The sequence below is a fragment of the Brachyistius frenatus genome, unplaced genomic scaffold (assembly GCF_029030835.1).
Source record: "Brachyistius frenatus isolate BFR_SWC_R1_liver_20210118 unplaced genomic scaffold, ASM2903083v1 Contig_70, whole genome shotgun sequence".
In the NCBI taxonomy this organism is placed as follows: domain Eukaryota; kingdom Metazoa; phylum Chordata; class Actinopteri; family Embiotocidae; genus Brachyistius; species Brachyistius frenatus.
In genome coordinates, this window is record NW_027210669.1 from 1,360,265 (window position 1) to 1,380,947 (window position 20,683).

Here is a 20,683-nt window from a genome sequence, read left to right on the forward strand (position 1 = left end):
AAATGCCTGTAGCTCAAGGGCGAATTGGAGTAAATCCATGTTCGTCTGGTTTGTTTGGTGTGTATTGAAATCTCTGGACAGTTTCGCAGTTTTTACCTTAGAAAGAAATATGTTTTGGCAGGAAAATAAATCTGAATGAAAACTCTTGACATGCAGGGTTTTGGATTATCTGGACCAGAGGGCATTGGACTTGGGTTTTAGTTTGCAAATAAAATGTTCCAAAGCTTTTAGCTGCACAGACTGCCTGGTTTCTTTCATCACCACTGTATCAAGTGGGCCGATGAAATATCGGAGGGAAATAGTTCAAATATATATAATATGACATTATTTCTGCGTATTTGTCGTCATTTTTCATCATCGTCAGCATTCACGTGTCTTTAAAATAGCTGAAATTATTTTTACAGAAATGTCAGATTTCCATCAACATTTCCTTCATTTCCAACATTTGAAGTTTGATTGATGCGCCCCCTTCTTCTGTTTCGGATTAAAGGCACGTGAATGGAGAATTAGCGCCACCAACTGTTTATCTCGAAGTACTTAACTTCTAATATTTAACCAATGTACATTTTGACGAGCATCTTTTGACATGAATATTATGGATTCCGATGGGAGGCCAAATACCTCCGCCTATAAAATGACTCCTCTCCTTCATCAGCTGTATTATTCGACTACAATTCAGCTTATACTTTAATAGTAGTATAAAATGACCAAAAACAATAAATTTGATTGTTAATTGCAATTATTTGTATGACAATTAACTGTCAGCTGAAATGGCGGTGACCTCCTTGTGTGGTCGAGGTTGTTGTGGGTTTTATGCTTAGTATTTTCATATTGTCGGTGCTGCTATGCAATGTTTTTCCATCTGTAGTGATCTACTCTGACCTCATTCCATCGCCTAACATATATATGGCATATATTGAAGACTGTTTAAAAAGAGAACTAATTTCCCCACCGCTTTCCAACACAAAGTGGTGCCCTTGCATTTGAACCACACAAATTTAAATCAACACTGGTCCGACTACACCAAAGCCAACTGATGCCGTAAATTATTTGTATACTATTGGAAGCCGCCTTAAATCTGGGTCCAAGTTCAGTGTTGTATTTTCTGCCAGTAAATTGTGGAATGTAAACTTGTATTGTCTGTTTATTTTCTACTAACTACAACTCTCGGCGAAGGGGTAGCAACACCTTGATCTTAAAGGGGCACGGCGGCTTTTAAGTTTTGCATTTCCATGACTTAAGAGAGAATGACTGAAAAAAGCAGCGGTAGAAATAGAAAGAGGACCAGATGCACCTCCGGTTTTAGTCTCTAATAAAGGCCAAGCTATCAAAACATCAGATCATACATTTTCCAACGTCTACCAGTAGCATTGTTTAGTTTGGCCCTCTGTGGCTGGTTCAATGTCCTGCGTAAACTGGAGTTCTTGTGTAAAAACAGTGTAATGTCCCTTTAAAGCAGACATGATGTAATTGTAATGCTGGAAAGGATTCCTGTTTGTTTTTTGTGCCGGTGTTTTTATTTTATCTTAACACTGCTTGTACATTTTGGACGTAGTTGTTGATGTAATTGGAAAAACTTTTTCATTTTGTGGCTGTGAAGCCAGAATTTATTTTGAGTTGTCAGTGACTGGCATTTAATTCGTTTTTAGATACATCGACTGCATGAAATTAGCTCTGACTTGTTCTGTGTTTTGTAAAGCAGGGCGCTGTTAGAAGTGCTCTGAAGTTTGTTGATTTCGTGTCAAGGTCAAAGAGACCATATTGATTATCCACACATTAAAGCTCTTTATTCTCTCGGCACTAAATGCTGTTGCGAATGACTTTGTTTCCACGTCACCTGAACTTTTGAAAGAAATATTGAGCTGTAACTGATGAACTTTCAGTATTATGTCGAACAAAAACTTTTCGTAGTACAAACCGCAGCAACAGAGAAGAACGTCAAGCTTCTGCACATCGGAATTGGATTACAAAATGTAATTGTCGTTTTACTTTTGATATAAAATACATTTTCATGAGTGGGGACTGATGCTAAATCCTCGTGTGAACGGGGATCCCTGAAGCTGACTTCAGAGAGAAGACCATGAAGGTCAGCTCGGCCGGTTAACACTGAATGTTAGAGACTTTTCAAACAGGACCGTTCGAGACATTTTGGGAAATTAACTTATTCGCTCTCTTTGTCGAGACAAATCTGTTCGTGCAATATGGAGCTAGAAGGAGGGCAAGAAACCAAGGTGTAAAACCATCAAGCAATGTGCACAGTAAGAGTCCAGGAAGTCACTGTCCCGGGCCAAGGAAGGGTTTTTGAGCCAGGCTTGTTTGCCAGTCTTTATGCTAAGCTAAGCTGAATGTCTCCTGACTTATATTTATTTAATGGACATACAGTGCCAGAGAGTGACATCAATCTGAAACAAGAAAGTAACTCAGTTGTGTGACTTTTGACTCTGACTCTGTATTTTTCATATCTCTGGAGTGTTCGCTGCACTCTTTGATTACTTTCAGCTTTGATAACTTTCCAGATAATGACATGGGAGCAGTGTGGAATAACTTGAGAGCTCTGTGATTGTAGTTTGTGGTGGAGTGGCAGATAATGGAAGCTTTGTAGCCGGTGGTTGTGAAAGCATATTTCAACAATATGAAATGACTTTTAAGTTGTAAAGTTATTGAAAAGGGTACTTGAAGGCAACTTAGCTAAAGCACATTTCACATATACAGCAAAGAGTACACTTTCATGGTTGTTGGCGACTTAACTTCCACAGCATTTTTTCATTGAGACTATTCGGTGTTTGTTTCTAATTTCCGTTCATAGTTCTTCAACACTTGTTGTCCTGCAAGGCTGCAGTTTATTTTGCGGTCTCGTGTGAGACCAGCCTTCACTTCATATCTAAAACTCTGCGTCACCTTCCTGTCCTCCCGTGCTGCCTCCCTCTGCTCCTTTGTGGTTTTTCTCTCTCTCTCTCTGTGTGTGTGTGTGTGTGTGTGTGTGTGTGTGTGTGTGTGTGTGTGTGTGTGTGTGTGTGTGTGTCGTAGTTCAGCAGACAGTGTGAGCAGCCGTCTCTTCAGATGGGCCCTGGGCAGAGACCGGTGGGCACAGAACGGCTGAACCCAATCAACCTATCGATCTCTGCTGGGTTACTTGGGCGAGGCTGGCCCCCGCCGTACATCCTCTGCTCCAGGCGAAAGCTCCTTCCACCACCTCCCCCTCCCACTCCTCCCCCCCCCCCCACCTTTACATCTTCCGTCTTACTTTACACCGGTTGCCAGGTTGCTATGGAGACCAGTGGTCCCATTTCTCCTTTCTAAGTGCTTCTTTCAGTCAAGCAAGGGTGCTCTCCGGCTCTCTTTCCTCTCAATTTTATATCTCCGTCGATCTCGGTCCTCCTCGTTCGCTTTGTCTTTTTTGTCTGTCGCTCGCTCCCACTCAGGCTCCCACAGATCAGCGCAGCAGGTACATTTAGCTAATCCTGAGATATTCATTACTTTCAGACAACTTCTTCAAAATACATTTACACTTAAACGGCAGCTTCAAGAGAAACCGGCGCTGTCTGTCTCTGAATGTCACTCCGCTGTGTGTGTGTGTGTGTGTGTGTGTGTGTGTGTGTGTGTGTGTGTGTGTGTGTGTGTGTGTGTGTGTGTGTGCGTGTCCCAAAAAAAAAAAAAATCTCTTTACTTTAGAAGAGACGTTGCACGACCAGCGAATGGGAGAAGTCTCATTATAATAACCAGGTTACCACGCTGCATGTAAAGCTCAGTCTATTTTAATGACATATGCTTGCAAATTAAACTTGGGCTAAAAATTCAAAAAATTACCATCATGAGACATACTGTCTCTAGAAGAAGCCCCACCGATCACCCCCCTTTTTTCCCCTCATTTTCTCCCTTTCCCATCAACAGATCTCTTGTTCCAAGTCCTGATGGAACAGAAGTGTTAAACAGGAGGTTTTCTTTTTAAATGCGTATTGAAGCTGTAAATGGGTTATGTTTACACAGTTGTTGTTTTTTTCTCCCTCCATCACCGTTTCTCAACTGTCTCTGGCCCTAATGTAGAAATAATATCCCCCAAAAATATCCTGCATTAGAACTTTATAGATTTTAGCGGTGAGACAGATTGATTCACCCCCCCCCCTTCCCCCACCCCTATCAATTTCACCAAATCTATTGCAATCACACATAGGCATACACGTTTAGCACCCCGCCCTCCCAAAACTACTTCAAACACTGCACACCCTCGTAACCCTGCCAAGCGATACTATGCTGTTTAATTGCTCTCTCAAATCAAATCAATAACAGTGAGGTATGTGTTGGGGTACTGGGGGGGCCAAAAAAAAAAAAAAATCAATTGTTGCAGCTTCACGGCCGACTCAGAGCGGGAGAAGGAGGAGTGGATTGAAGCGGTCCAAGAATCGATCGCTGAGACGCTCTACGACTATGAAGTGGCGGAGAAGATCTGGTTCAACGAGGCCAACAGGAGCTGCGCCGACTGTCGCGCCCCGGAGCCGGAGTGGGTGTCCATCAATCTGGGCGTGGTCATCTGTAAGAAATGTGCAGGTAAGTCGGCACCCGCTCGCTCTGCTTTTACATCCGGTGCAGACACGCATGGACACACACGCACACACGCACACGCACACGTGCTGGACGCAGGTGTAAATGCTGATGAACAACATATAGCACAAATAACCGCCTCAGGAAAACAATCCTCACATGTAAACATGCCTCCGACAGCTTTGTGCGACTAGAAGCGACCAACCTGTCAAAACACGCTTCATTAGGGGAAAAAAACAACAGAAAAAAACCTAATCAGGAACTACTCTACACTACATGTAGGTCAGATTTATCTGATTTAATTCATGGTTTATTTGTAGTTGTTTGTTTCCAAGGCAATTAAAGTCAATTTGAAGAAACTCTACTCTCTCTATATGTTTCATTGCATATTTGCCTGTAAACGAATTTCACATGAATGTTGTGCTGACCTGTTGTGCACTGACTAAAGGAGTCCTGAGTACGGTGGCCTAAAGGGGCAAAACACAACCACAATTTACACAATGCAAAAACATTTCTTAAAAGGCAGCAAACTCCCCAAAAATTTCACTGAACACATATTTTTTGTGTGTGTTTTTTTCTAGCTTTGTTTTGACCCTCAGGGCCACCGTACTCAGAAATGCTGCTTTTCAGAAGCATCTTAGAAGTTTCTTCCTGATGAAAATACGCGTGTTGTGTATTTTCGAAGCTGTGTAAAGCTGCACAGAGCAAATTAGGCAGGCAGGAAGTCAGACACAGGAACCTAGTCAATTTTCAAAATAAAACACCCTGGGTTGACTCTTAAGCGTATGTCAGTAGACTATATCAACGCTTTCCCTCCTCGTCTTTCAAGTAGGAGAAGAAACACGATCTCCTCGTGCCTACAAGCACCGTGTTTAAAATATAGACATAAAATAATTATGAGGATGAACACAGCAAAGCGTATTAACTTTGTCTGTGGGCTGCAGTACAACGATGCGGGAGACCGTTACAATAAACACAAACCTGACAACAACAAAACATTTAACAGCGTGATCGACTCTCATGCTGGAAGCACAAAAATCAAGAAAAACACGAGCAAGTAAGTCAAGAAAATCGAGCAGCATGTGATACTTCGCTCTCTAAAACGCTTCCAGTGGGGGGAATGAAGTCGTGCAGAGGACAAAACAAAACATCGTGCCCGGTGGAATCCACAAGTTTGACTCGAAAAGGTCACAAACCGCAAAGGAAACCATCTGGAAATGCCAACAGACATCATTCTCAAGCTCACGTCATGTTTGAAGATTATTTACTCGTCTCTCTCTGAAAAAAAAAAAAAAAAAAAAAGAAACCCGTGCTGCATGTAAAAAGTTCTGACACGCTGAATTCAAAAGACATGCATGTTAGTCGCTTCCCCTCCCCCTCCCCTCCCCCGTATGTGTGCGGTCCGATGTGTGTACCTGTGTGAGTATGTACTCCGACCCAGAGGCGCTTTTGGAATACGATCTCAGGTGATAAGCCACTTATGGGAGTCTTGGCGTCTGGCCTCTGGACTCCCTCTAATCTATTTGGCAATACTGGATGGCTCAGATGAAATGACAACAAAGATTAAGCCACAGGCGAGAACTTGGGGGATCCCGAACTGCTTCTTGACCCGCTAAACATGATTAGAGCGACGCAGCAGCTGTGCTCGGTGTGCAGGATATCTTGTTGGTGTGTACTTTTTTTTTTCTTTCTTTCTCCCATACACTCTCTCTTCCACTTTTTAATGCGATTCTTCACTTCACCTTTGCGAAGCCGGTGTAATTGGTACACATCGGATATCCGACATCTCTTTTCAAACACCCTTAAATGATTTCATTTGCAGGGGTGTTTAATATTACATTTTGTCGACACGCTGGGAGCAAGAGGGTGAATATTTGCAACGTGGAAGCTGTCCTCACTGTGCTCCCCTTAAATTAGGCCGTGGTCCATTTTCAAATACCGATGACTGCTCACGCTTTCAATTAGCGCTCTTATGCTTTATTATTGTGGAAAATAAAGAGAAACGCTGTGGAAGAGGAAAGAAGTAATGAGAAGGAGTCCAGATTGCCTTTCCTCTTTTTGTGCCAAGGCAGAAAGAATATTAATTCTCTGGAACTTCACTCTTTGATATGGAACAGCTTCATACTGCAATATTTTCAAAGATGTAAAGGATTTTAAGTTTTTTATTTTTTATTTTCAGTTGGTTTTTAAAATAATCATGTGAATCTATTTGATGTTTTTTCAATATTACTTCAAAGATCCAATATTACAAAAATCTGAGTGACATTTTTTTTAGAAGAAAGTATTGTACACGTAGCACCGCAACTTCAGAAAATAACCAGGCGTGGTTTTCAAATTCCATTTTTGTTGACTTTTTATTACAAAGTAAGAAAACACAAAGAGAAAGTTTTATTACTGAAACATTATATTTTAAGCCGTTGTTGTCACAATTATACTGCAGTGTCTTCTGGCACCAGGAAACCCGACTGTCCTTCAAAAATTAATCTTATTATTGTTATTGGCCACCAGGGGGCATTTTCAACAAGAGACACAGCAAATGCAAAAGACATGTTGCATTATCTGACTGGAGCTTATTTCCGTTTTCATTAGTTTATTTAAACTATTTTCATATTATATTTTCAATAGCAAGAAATCTAAATCAAGATGTGATGATGAAAGAAGTTGCAATAAATGCGAGTTCATTATTTACTCTCCTTTTAGTGTTATTTTGGTCTCCGACCTCTGTGGGCTCCGTTATGTTAGCTCATTGCAAACTTGGTCTACCAGTGGTGCTTTGCAGGAAACACACGGTGGGTTTATTGCAGTTTATTTCCTGCTGTAGTGGCTGAGAGGTGCCACTGAATTAGCATGTTAAAGAAACAGGTTTATAAAAACAGTCCAGATTGCTAAGGGAGAGAGGGTGACGATTCTTAGCAGGTTTGTCAATGTTTCACATTACGTGTAATCATTTGATCTATGGTCAATATAGAAATACTGAATGATTTAAATCTACACATTTTAGAGGGAACATTTTCCATTCTTGACTCATGGTGTTTTTCTGTAACTGTTCACCCGAGTTCTTCACACTTTTCTTGGCCCCATTATCAAACCAATATTTTTCTGTCATTTTTATTTTTGTTTTTTTACTTCCGCAATAACATCAATCTGTCCCTCCATCTCCAGACTCCTTTTTTTTAATTTTGTATTTTTTTTTATAGCCCTTCCTTTCACCTTCCACCACAACCACCAGAGGAAATGACATCTCTTCAAAGACATTAAGGCTGCTCTCCACACATGTAATTGCAATAAACTTCTTTCAACCAGGATGCCACTCGTAGACAGTCTGCTGGCAACAGTCGCCACGATAACACAAAAACACAGCGCTCATTGTCTCGCTCCGTTTCCGTCTGACTCGTCACAAATGCCACACAAGTACAGAAGGGTCGGAAACGTGCTCCATGAACTGTTGCTGGAGTCACCGGGAAGGTTTTTAATAGGGGCTGAAATCCAATTTTATTTAATTTTTTCCGATGGCGGCCATGATGGGAATGCCCTTTCGTGCGCCGTCTTTGCTACCACAGGAAAGATGAAGACATTTACAACAGGCTATTTATGTGGGAAGATCCCACCGTGCACCCGGTGGCACATGCACACTCTTCTCCGCTTCATTACCCTTACACAAGTGAAAATGGTCCTGTGGTGTTGTACGGCTCAGTGGATGGAGCACGGTTGTGGCACTGCAGCGAAATGTTTTCACACCCTCGCTGGAAAAACGTGACAGAATCTTGCTCTCTGGCCTCCATTTGTCGAGCTGGACATGCGATCTCAGAGGCAGTTATCGTCCCTGTCGTTTCAGTGACACAAACCAGATTCCAACAACGGTAAACCTAAAGCGCGAAAAGCATCCGTACTCGGCACTTTAATATGTACTTCACCAGAAACGTATTTAATCTAATCTTTAGACAGAAGAAAATCCCTTTTATTTGTGCTCTCGAAGAGCTAAACTGGTTTGCTGTCAACAAAGATTTTGCTAATAACACCAGATTTGTCTTTCTTTGAATCGATCGAAACAGATTACTCAACAGCTCAACTCGTCTTTGTTAATGTAAAGATTTTGCAAAATTCTTTATTAGAAATTGTCTAAATTTGATCGTAACAGCATCAAGAACGCCAATACAAGTGTAGTATTGGCCACACGAGTGAAAGCAAGTTAGAAATAACAATGATAAAAGAGAAAGTATGGTGCGCATTTCAACATAATAATTATTTTAGTATATATATTTTTCTTACTACGAAGCCACAGTTGTAGTTATTTGTCCCAATTAAAAATGACAACAACAGCCAAAACAAAACCCCAAAGGAAAACAAAAATAAAATAGAAATCATATTAGTTGCATGGTGTATGTAATGCTGCCCGGGCTGAAAACAATCGTCTCGGTTCAGAGCTGTTGTGACGGGGAGGGTGGCGCTGTCCTTTGTGTTCACCGACCGAGCACATCAAGCCTGACCACAACGGGACGTGAGCCGGCATATCAGATTTAAAATCCAATCTGGGAGCAATTAGACCCGTCAGTGAATGCATCCTTGTGTCAGATTCACAAGGCACCACAAAGTCCTGATGTTTGCAAATGCCTCAGTTTTAGATTAAAAAAACAACAACAACACATTTGGCATTAAACTTTTTCTAATACCTTCGTTTGGCAAATAGTTCCAAAATTATTCTTCTCGCCTCGGCGTTTTCAAGAACTGTGTCGAGACGGCCTTTCGCAGCTCGCAGCCCCTCGTTCTCACTCACAGCTGCTCTACTTGAGGATTAGAAGACGGTAATGAGATCATGCCCGACTCTAAATCTAAAATTATCCGCCGTTACACACAGGACAATCATTCACATTCGCGCATATACGCCGTGTTTCTGTCTAATGTATTATGCATGTATGCTCCGTCTTTGGCCACGAGCAACCCCAGAAGCCTCTCGTTCACCCAAATAAACAGGCCGACCAACAAACACAATGAATTACTCATGATTCATTAGCAATTAATGGTGCTCGTTCTCTTGCTTTCATTTCCAATTAGAAGAGCTGAGGGGACTAAATACATCTGTTGAGTGAGCGAACGAGCTCGCTGTCACACTCCGCTTCTCCGTCTCCTAGCCGCGTATTTATTGTTTATTCCGTCACCCGACGTTCGGCGTGCGTTTGAGCAGGTTTTTTTCCCCGTGCGTACGTGCAACGTGGTGTAACTTTCTTCGGCCCGGCGGCCGTGCGTTTCATGAAACGTGAATCTTAACTGTGGATGCGTGTTTGTTATTTCTGTACGCTCATATCCACGACCTCCGTGTGTCTCCCAGGACAGCACCGCTCCCTCGGCCCGAGTATCTCCAAAGTGCGCAGCCTGAAGTTGGACAGCAGCATCTGGAGCAATGAACTGGTGGAGGTAATTGCAGATGTGCGCAACTCTGGTATCCCCCTCCCCCTCCCCCACAGTCAGAGAAACAATATTATTTGCCAGAAGTAATAGCTAATAACTATATTTCACTTGTACTAACTATTTCTTCTCAGTGATAATGATACATTTCATGTTAAGGCAACACACATCTGTAATTTCCTCAGAAAAAATAAGCACTGTGGTAACTTAGCTGTAGAAATCCAACCGCTTTACTTTGGTTTGGTTGCGAAGCTTGGGAGGTGCTAAACTATAAACCGTAGCTGCAGAAGTCTCACCTGAACGTGTTTTCTCCTACATTTTATTTACATAACTCCGCAGCTCTTCCTGGAGGTGGGGAACAAGAACGCGAACGATTTCTGGGCCGCTCATCTTCCTCTGGAGGAGGATCTCCACAGCGGGGCTTCGGCGGAGCAGCGCGCCACCTTCCTCCGCAGGAAGTACCGGGAGAGGAAGTACCGACGGGTCCCGGAGGGCGTTCAGGACCCGGAGCAGCTCAACCGGGTGAGACCGAGGAACCGTCACAGGTCTCGTGTTCTGGGTTAGACAGTGGCCACTTGTTTAGGGGCTGTCGCTTTTACAAATTTGAATCAATTGAATGAAAGTTATAACTGTAAGTAAAAAGTAACAAATACTCAGTAATCAGTAGTCGCTTTGGAGGAAAGAAAATACTTTGCATGTGATTTCTCCGACCACAGATTAGAAATTCTCACCACACGCTAACTTCTTTCAGGTACAGTAGATGTACAGCCGAGTCCCTCCCTGCTCCTCCGCGTACGGAGATATCCTCGGCATTAAGGTTTTTTACCGTGGCGACCGGAGCACACTAACTTCATCGAGTCGGTCGACTTGTGCCCGAAGCCGGTTTCATTTTAGAGGACGGCGCTCCCTCGTCCGGCATTTGTTGTGCATTTTCAGCTCTGATGGTGATTTTCACCGGAGTTAGAAACGTTATATGCTGCTAGATGCACACTGTAAAGACAAGTCAGTAAAACATCAAGAAAATCCACGGGTTCTTTTTACATCCAGTTAGCAAATGAATTCTCAGTTGTGATGGAGCAAAGTTTAATGTACGTATACGTCCTACACAGTTAAGTGCTGCAGCTACAAAAGCTTCACCACGCGACTCTCCCCTCGCTAAATCCACTGAACCTTAAAAAGCTAATATTTTCTTGCCCTTCTGACCATCAGAAAATCTGCACTTTAAGTCTAAAGATGCCAGTGGGAGAGTCGTATCGATCTCATGTGTTGGTGCTGGAAGGGCTCGACGGTTTTATTGCTGCAGCAAAAAAAAAAAAAAAAAAGAAGGGGGGGAGGTGGAGGGGGGTGGAGGGGGGCCCCTGCTTCTTCTTCTTCTGGCCTCCTTTTTTAAAAAGAGGGTCTTAAAAGCTCAAAGCAGCGAAGAAGTTTTCCACCTGCATCAGCATTTACGCAGATCAGGCCCCCCGCCCCCCTCCGTATTGTTTTCCTGCGCGGAAAAGAGAGGAATGGAAATGGAGACGGAAAGAAGGGGAATGAGGCGAGAAACTAAGGAAGAGATATACCAGCTAGCTAAGTGGAAAAGTGGATTAGGATCCACAACAGAAACGCTTGGGTTGGTTTTATTGCGGCTTTGCCTGGCTTTTTGTGTGTGTGTGGGGGAGTGTGTACATGTGTGTGAACATGTGTGTTGCTCCACTTGAAGACGTGTGAATTTGCTGCTCTAGTGGGGGTATATATATATATATATATATATATATATATATATATATATATACACACATATATATTTTCTTTTCTTTTTTTTCTTTTTTTGCAGGGTGATGTAGAAGGAGGAAGTGTGACACTATAAAGAGTGTGGCTGCCTTAAAATGGGTCTGGCCAGCAGAGGTGTGTGTGTGTGTGTGTGTGTGTGTGTGTGTGTGTGTGTGTGTGTGTGTGTGTGTGTGTGTGTGTGTGTGTGTGTGTGTGTGTGTGTGTGTGTGTGTGTGTGTGTGTGTGTGTGTGTGTAGTTGGGGAAGAGGGTGGTTGTGTGTGCTCTTTTGCTGTCTGCTCTTCCTTTATAAATGGGCTCAACAGATTTGATAGGGATCAATGTGTCATAAAGCTATTATACACAGCCGGGCTCCACATACGTGTGCGTATGTGCGCTAAACAATAAACCCTCTTTAAAACAGTTATCTCAACATGAAGTAATAAATCACAAGCAGCACATAAAGAAGTATTTTTACTGCAAACAAGGACACCGAGTCTAATCTCATTGGACACGTCGTTCCAGTTCTGCGTCACATTTGCTAACTGTAATGCGAGTATGAATATGAACTAATAGAAGCTATATAAAACCTATTCCTTCGGGAGTCCTCTCCGGAACAAAGACAATGATACTCGCAATTTCCTCATTGACATTCATGCGATTTAGAAATCACTCGATGGCATTTTAACAGGTTTTTTTAGGGGCTCAGGGGTCGTGAAACTCACTGGGCGCCGCGACTGCAAGAAATTGCCGTTTAAAGAGTAATTTCAAAGTAATGGTAAAAAAAAAAAAAATGAGGTCGTGAAGTGATTTATAGGCGACTGCGTCGACATATGTCCTTACATGATCTCCACCGATTGTGCTGATTGTGTTAAGATGCATCTTTTTTTTTTTTTTTTTCCTGTCTGCGATCCATCCGTCGCCGTTTCTTAGTCCCATGTTCCCCATTAGCAGCTCATATCCCAGTGACCTCCACCGCGGTCTCCGCAGACCACATGACCTAGAGAGGGGTTGAGGTGTCAAAGGACCTTCTTATATCATTACACACACACACACACACACACACACACACACACACACACACACACACACACACACACACACACACACACACACACACACACACACACACACACACACACACAAACTCTCTTGTGGCGACGGTAATTGCTATGACACGGAAGGTCATTTCCAGAGATGGTACAGAATAAGGCCAGGTTGCATGGGACTGTTTTGCCGTAATCTGACCCCGTCTCGAGTGTGCCAGACAAAAAAAAAAAAGACTAAACTAATGACATCATTCTGCGTATTTATTTTTCTATTTTTTTTTTCTTACTGATGAAGATAAATCCTCATGGCGATGGGGAAAAAAAACAAAACAAAAAAAATCCCACATACTTAAGCATCTTTATCCCAGTGCAGGCCCTTTGTGTGGGCGGTCACGGTGCTATTGACAGGCACTTTGTGTGTATATGCACTAGGCTCGACGCGCCTCACTTTCAGACGGATATTGCTTGTTTGCGGCGGATCGATGCGGCCCTACTGACTCGCCCGATGAAAGCGGCGGTTGTTCGCTGAAAACTCCGCTATTTGCCACTCGACTCCTCTGTTGATCCACTTTGTTGCGGGTCGTTGTGCGCGATGGCACATCAATTGACTGGACTGATAGGAGGAGACAGACGGGAGAAAAGAAAATATTTTCCTCGGCTCAGACTGTACTCCTCCGGCTCCTTTATCTCGCTTCTCTTACCTGAATCGCTGTGTTGAACCAGGTAAATACTTCTTGCAAAGTCTGTCTGCATTGCTAGACGTCACAGACACACACACACACACACACACACACACACTGTGGATGTGATTCATTTGCCGCTATTAAAGCACAAATTATAGACTGTAAAGAAGCGAAAATTTACCTTAACAGGTGCTCGTGCCGACCTGAAGCCGGAGCAGCGGCGTCTCACACGGCACTTCTTCTGATATCCTCTGGAAACTCCTGCTGAAGAACATTCAGTCTGTGTTTGAATCAAGGTCAAAGCTCCTTTTTGAGAGGCTTTTACCGAAGGAGACAGACAGAAGAAGTGAGACTCACAAGCGGTTAGCGTCAACTCTGTCTCTGTCTTCGTCTTATCTCTCGGTGGCAGTTTTTCTGAACTATATTCTTCCATTAAAGGCGTCTTCGAAGTTCATGAGAGTCTTTGAGATGTGCTTTGATTGACAGGTGTCTCGGCCTATCACGGTCTGCTGTTGCGGTTGTTGTTTTGTTCGTTCAACTTAACTGATCCCAGGCTCCCCCCCCCCTTCTGTTAGAGATGGTAGTGAATATGAAAGCCTTGAGTCTCCGTTAAAGGACCAGTGTGTAGGATTTAGGGGGTGATCTCCTGCCAGAAATGGATTCTAATATTTGGTTTAGTTTTCGTTTGTATATAATCAGCCGAAGCTAAGAAATGTTCCGTTTTCTTAACTTTGAAATGAGCCCCAAGTATCTACATAGTGAGCGTGTCCATGTTGAACCGCCATGTTTCTACAGTAGTCCTGAAGGGACAAACCAAACAATTCTAGAAAAGGGCCTTTTTGCACTTTTTTGCAGCCATCAGAATTTCTCCTCCACGCTTCGAAGGGTAGCGTGAGGCGAGGAGTATTTAGTCGGTTGCCATCTGCAGCCTCGCCACTAGATGCCAATAATTCCTGCAGACTGCTCATTTAGGGAGTTAAAAAATTACATTTCAATTTCATGTTTTAGTTTTGTTATACGTTTTAAACTGGATGCGACAAAGTTCCTTTAGCGAGTGTTATTATTAATGGTGACATACTGTCACTGTGTTTGCATATAAACATATGATGTGTAGATTATTATTATTATAGATACTGTAACATAGTTTTCACACATTCTGATATATATTTTTCACCTGGCAACTTCATACAGTTCAGCTCAATACATTTTGTATGTAATTATTAATTTACAAATTTCCATACTGCTTGAAAGCATGTAAAGCAAAAGTGTTTTTATACATGATATACACTCATATATACACATATTCTTAAACAAGCATCTTCCTTTAAACTATAATATTGTCGTACTTGTTAGTTTCATATTGTTGTGTATATCTTGTATATTTGGTGTGTTTTCAAACAGCATATTCACTGTAGTTGTCTTTGCTTGCTGCTGTTCTCTTGCTCACTTCAGTGTTTTTCATGTCTTTATTCCCACATTTCTCTTCCTGGAAATTGTTAGTTTCATTATATTTAATATGGCCCATTTGTCCTGTTCTTATTTGCTATATTGCCTTTTTTTTTCACAGGGATTAGAGCTTTAATGATTCCCACAGGGAGCATTAAAGTTTGATCATATTTTAACTTCTCTTTGGAGATCAGCGAATGGAACTCAATTCTAAACTTTATATGGTTTTCCGACCCGCTTTATAGACTCTTTGTCCTCTATCAACCTGGCATTCGCACACATAGACGCGCATGTTAACGCCGGGCTGCTCCTCCTGCACCGGGGAAGTGAGCCGGTACTTGCTTTTTTTTTGGGCTTTTCACTGCTTCATTGTCTGGGAAGTGAAATTTTTTTAGAGTTATAAATCCAGCCATAGAAAAGCTACTTAGAAATTCAATGAGCCGCTGCTCCACTTTCTCAATGTTTCATTAGGCTATCACAGCAGGAAATGTTAAGTGACAGGTCAGCTTTAATAAATAAGATTTGTGACCGATAAAAATCATCCTCAAGAATTTGATACACATAACAAATGAAATATCCTACGCATGCATTATCGAAGACTTTTGTGAATGGTGTCGAGGTCCCGAGGGACCCGTCGTAAACCGAGCACAACACAGACTCCTCACGGGCTCTTGTGTCTTCTTTTATATATTCAGGCGCTGTGCGCAGCTGTGGTGTCGCCTGACATGCTGCAGACCATGGCGCTCGTGTTCAGCGGGGCGGACGTGATGTGTGCCACCGGGGATCCAACCTTCTCCACCCCGTACCTCTTGGCTCAACGGGCTGGACAGAAGCTCCAGATGGAGTTCCTCCACCAGAACAAACTATCCGGTAAGGAACTTTGTGTGTCCCCCCCCTCCCCCCTCCCTTCAGAGTGCCATATTATTAATTTCAATAATGATAGCAATACAAGTTATAAATACAGGAAACGTTTCCATGCTCGATGTTCAACCTAGGCGAGCTGCTGCGTCGCAAAGAGCAGCCATGAAAAATAATTACTCGTGTATTCTCCTGGCCATAGCTACAAAAAAGAAAAGAAAAAAAAAAAGCTGACAGGCTCTCATAAATCTGTGAAAAGGGCCTTAAACTAGGTGTGCAAGTTGGACTTTTACCACTGTTGGCGCCACATATATTCTGCCCATTATCTTTATACTTTAACAAGTCAATCATGTTTAAAACTAGTACTCACCGCCGTGCAGCCACATTCATAAAAGCACAGTGGGAAGTTTTTTTTTCTTCCTTTTCGCCATGAATAGGAAATGATGGCATAAAAACCCACAAATTTGCAGCCAGCGAGTTTTAAGTTTAAAGTTCTGTCTCTCCGATTTTCTTTTTTTCTATTTCTCTCATACTTTCACCCATTTCTCCTTTGTATTACCCACCTCGTGTTCCTGGCATCGGAGGCAGAGCACAGATGTGCCGTGTCGTGCGGCTTCCTCGTGATGTGCGTGTTTTGTTGGTGCGCCTCCACACAGGGCTGATGACAAGAATGTATTAGATTAAAGGAGCGAGAGAGGCCGTCGGCTGGGGTCGGGAGGGGCGGACTTTCTCAGGGACTGTATTTTACATAATGTATGCGGCGCATCTGTGTACGCTCGCCGGCGCCGAGCCTGTTAGAGACTCACTAATTGCTAGTGTGGGTCACCTGGTCACCATGGTGATGGCCATTACTAGGAGGTGTTGCTGGAAGACACGCATGCAGACAGGCAGACAAAACACACACACACACACACACACACACACACACACACACACACACACACACACACACACACACACACACACACACACACACACACACACACACACACACACACACACACACACACACACATTCACTGGTGTGGTACTGTCCATGTGAAATGTACATACAGGCAGTGTCTGTATGCTCATTATGTGTTGTAGGAAGTTGTAGGGCCTCATCTTTAAAAAAACACACAGAAGACCGGAGCAGACTTTTCCTGTTGAGATGGATGTCAAAATAAGCTGACCAACTGTTGTGGACAAGCAGGACCCGGGTCAGAGAGGTACCGAGGAGCCACATGTTACTCTGACAGATTGACTCTGTTCTGTGGCTGCAGTGGAGATTTTGCCGCAGGGACAACAAGTCAGTGCAGCACTTTTCTAGTTGGGACTAAATGACACCAGGAAGCTGCTCCTAACAGTGAGGTTAACTCGGGTTCAGACGCCACCTTAAGGATGGCGTCTTGTTTATGGTTAATTGCGGTCTTACATCCGATTCAAAGCCGTGCCAAGACGGAGGTGTCTCAGCTAGTTTGAGACCATTTTTCAGTCCAGTGCTCCCACACTGTTTAAACACCAAATGTACTTGTGTCCATTAATGTGGCATCATAGTGGCGTCTCGGCCTTAAAACGAGGTGTGGCCAGGCTGCATGATTGACCAATAAAGACCTGGTCTTAAGTCAATGATGCAGTATTTTAGGGCTTTTTTAAGGGCACATTATAAAGAAGTATATATAATAATATGTGGTTACATAGGTGAGTACACAACACACATAGGTCACACTCACAGAGGGATGCACGGTAATAGACTGTATATAAAAGTGGACTTAGCTTCCGGGTCTGAAAAAAGTGCCTTAACGTGCAATACCACCAAGGGCCACTAGGGGTTGGCTCCAAAATGACTCTGGCCCCATTAACTCCCAATTCAACTTCTCTCATGTAATACAAAGTCAATAAATAGTTTTCCACTATTCATTATGTTGTCATTCACTGAAGTCACAGTTTTTTTATTAGTTGTTTGATGGTCCATCTGAAAACAATTCCCTTGTTAATTCGATTTTAGACCTCAAAAAGCGGTGTGTTTGAGGGCCTGTGGTGCAGTCAGGAGTCTGCTGCAGGTGGGCGGGCGTCGTGTCCTCAGAGATCGAGTCAGATTCATCGCTCGCTCCCGCCCAACTCGTCCAAATATGGTCACTTCATGCCATTCATGGTAGATTGCTGCTCGACGGCGGCACAAGATACCTATTAAAAAGATACCTATTTACTACATTATTATTGTGTACATCAATCTGCTCACAAACACATCTGTTTTGCCTCCAGAGAAGCGTTTTTGTTTCCTACTACGTGGCAAATCTGCCTTTATACTAGCAATCTGTTGAAGTACAAGCAAACATAGCTCTTATAGAAAACTGGAAATTACACTCTGATTGGTTTATTTCATGTCACGGCCAAAACACACCCACGATTAATTAAGAGCCCTTGAACCTTGTGCTAATTTGCATTCAATTTACCCACCGTTAAACTAGCAGACGTTGGTTGGCACTTGCACCATGTGCTGTTGCTATTTTAGATGATTAAAATGTAGCCCTAAATATATTTTTATGTGTGAAACTTATAACGTGGAACCACAATCTTTTCTTAATATCCTGAAATACCAGCCCAGTATCCCATGAAATGACATTTATATGTGACAGTTCTGCAGTCCCATGATTTATGTTCAATACCAGCATTAGGTACCAAAGCAGGAAGCTGTGTGCCTTTTTATTTAGCATGGCAGGAAGTTTGAGTGTGGAAGCTGTGGGGATTGTGTGGCGTGTTGCAGGCGGTCAAAGTGACATACTGTCCCAGTAAAACAGTGGATTTCGTTTAAAAAAAAATAATAATAATCTCACGCTTTCCCACATTAACCAAGTTTAAGCTGCCAATCTTGGTAGAACCAGGATATCTATCCCTGAAGAGCCACAGCTTAACGAAACTATCGTTACCATGTGTGAATAAGGTTCATTATTCTGATGGCATATCCCATAAAAAGACCAAAAAACAATAATAAAGCGATCGAATCAACAAGTCTTGCTGCTTTTAGTCCCCAACAAATGCGACATTTTCTTCTGTTTGTGTAACGAAAACTATAGTGACACGACAATATTATTATTATTATTATTTGATATTATTTGCTGATGGATTTTGGGGCTGAGTGCCCCACAGACAGGCTGGAACAAAAAGCACAGACAAGTGACAGACAAATTTATTGCAAATATTGGTCTTGTCAGGGGATTTGTTGAGAACAAAAATAAAGATGATCATAAGCCTTATCTTTTTAATATCTCAAAAAAACGTATCCACAACTCGGGCTTTAACATAACCTGGGAGAAAATCTACAGCCAAGTTCTAATGTGTGTTTTCATCATGACTGTACATAAGACACATGTAGTCAAGAATTAAAGATAAAAGGCAAAGAATCACACTGTGCTGCTGTTTTTATATTGTGGAATCTTTTCATGTTGTTAAAAGACAAAACAGCGGTGTGATGAAAAGATTAAATCTTTTCCAGATGCCTTTTTTTTTGTTGTTGACATTTTCCTGCTGTTGGACACTTCGTCACATCACACAAAGCTGTAGAAAAGGGGTGTCTGCGTTGTTTTGGTGCATGCGGCCCCCCGAGGTTTTTGATTAAACAGGAGTTGAACTTTTTCCGTTGTTGTGTGCAGTGTTGTGTCTGGCAGAATCTGGGAACAACTCAATACCCATATGACACCATCCCATCTGTATGGCGTGGTGTTGACAGAAGGAAGAATAAAAGGGGGACACATAGCAGCCAATAGTGAGGACAAAACTGAGTTCAGAGTTGTTTGAAAGACCTCAGCCTGGAGTTACTGTCGAATAATAATGATTGCACACACGGGCGAGGTGACATGAGGACAGATACACGAGGGTCAATCAACTTCCAAGACTGGAACTTTGGTCGCACATAAAGTTATGCGAATGGAGCACGTTTAAGCTGAGGAAATATTGGAAGCCATGTTGCGTGATCAACAGCAGCACCTGGCATGTGCGCACTTCACCGAGGACACGTCACATTTTGTGTCCAACTCGGGGAAACGGAGACTCTTGAAATGTTTCAGAAAGCCTCCAGTAATGAAGCAATAAGCTGGACGGGGAGTTTAAGACCAAAGTGGGAAGGAATTTTCATTCTTTTTGGGGTCTCCCCCGTCTGAAATAATCAAGTCTCTCTAATCTGCTTTCCCGACCTCATGAGGTCACGATGTCGTCCTGGACTCTGTAGACGTTACTTCAGTTACTTCAGTTTCAAACATTCTGGGGGATAACATTAGCTGGACCGGGCCGGTACGAACTTACAGATGGATTGGCCAGATACTTTTACACTTGTCACTACGTCTCTCTTCCATCGAGTTCTGTCAATAAACAATCGCTGTTTTCCCACCCGAGGGGTCTCTTTTGACTTCTTCACGGCAACGCCACAAAAAAGGCACATCACACATTCATGTATCTTGTAAAACAAGCAGCCACATTAAGTGGTTCACTCCAACCAGCATATAGTTCTGTAAAACAGACACTATATTGAATCACATGTTCTTCCCTAAATTCACTCTCCCCCCTAACAAACAACTAAAATTTAAATTGGACTCCTTCTCGGTGTGCAGAAGAGAACATCGTGGTTGTCTCTCCTCGCAGAGCGAATCGCGCTCCCAGTTTGTAAAAAATAAAACTAGGAAAAACCCTCCTTTTCCCCTGGATATAGAGAATGAAAACAAAGCTGACAGCCGGCTTCTCCCAGATCCCCTCCACAGTCCATTCCCTCCACAGCGGCTCATTTGTTGCTCCAGTGTTAGGACATCCACTGATAGCGGAGCATGGCCACTTCATTAGCTCACCTCCGTCTGCGTATATGTGAGTGCGCTCACGTGGGCCTCGATGGGCCTCGTTCTGTCGCCCACACCTGCTCGCCCCGAAGTACCCTGGGATACTGTAGGAGCGTGTTCATTTGCATATTTCCATGCCAGGTTATACAT

At 42.8% G+C, this 20,683-nt stretch overlaps 1 protein-coding gene across 4 annotated transcripts in view; it reads left to right on the top strand.

Moving 5' to 3' along the window:
• arap2 (ArfGAP with RhoGAP domain, ankyrin repeat and PH domain 2) overlaps nucleotides 1-20,683 on the top strand; it is a 113,259-nt gene that overhangs the window by 40,309 nt on the left and 52,267 nt on the right. For all 4 annotated transcript variants that reach the window (XM_069707667.1, XM_069707665.1, XM_069707668.1 and 1 more), the window contains exons 11-14: nucleotides 4,346-4,545; nucleotides 9,866-9,951; nucleotides 10,282-10,464; nucleotides 15,566-15,740. In XM_069707667.1, coding sequence (XP_069563768.1) covers nucleotides 4,346-4,545; nucleotides 9,866-9,951; nucleotides 10,282-10,464; nucleotides 15,566-15,740 — 644 coding nt within the window. The remainder of the gene's footprint in view (nucleotides 1-4,345; nucleotides 4,546-9,865; nucleotides 9,952-10,281; nucleotides 10,465-15,565; nucleotides 15,741-20,683) is intronic.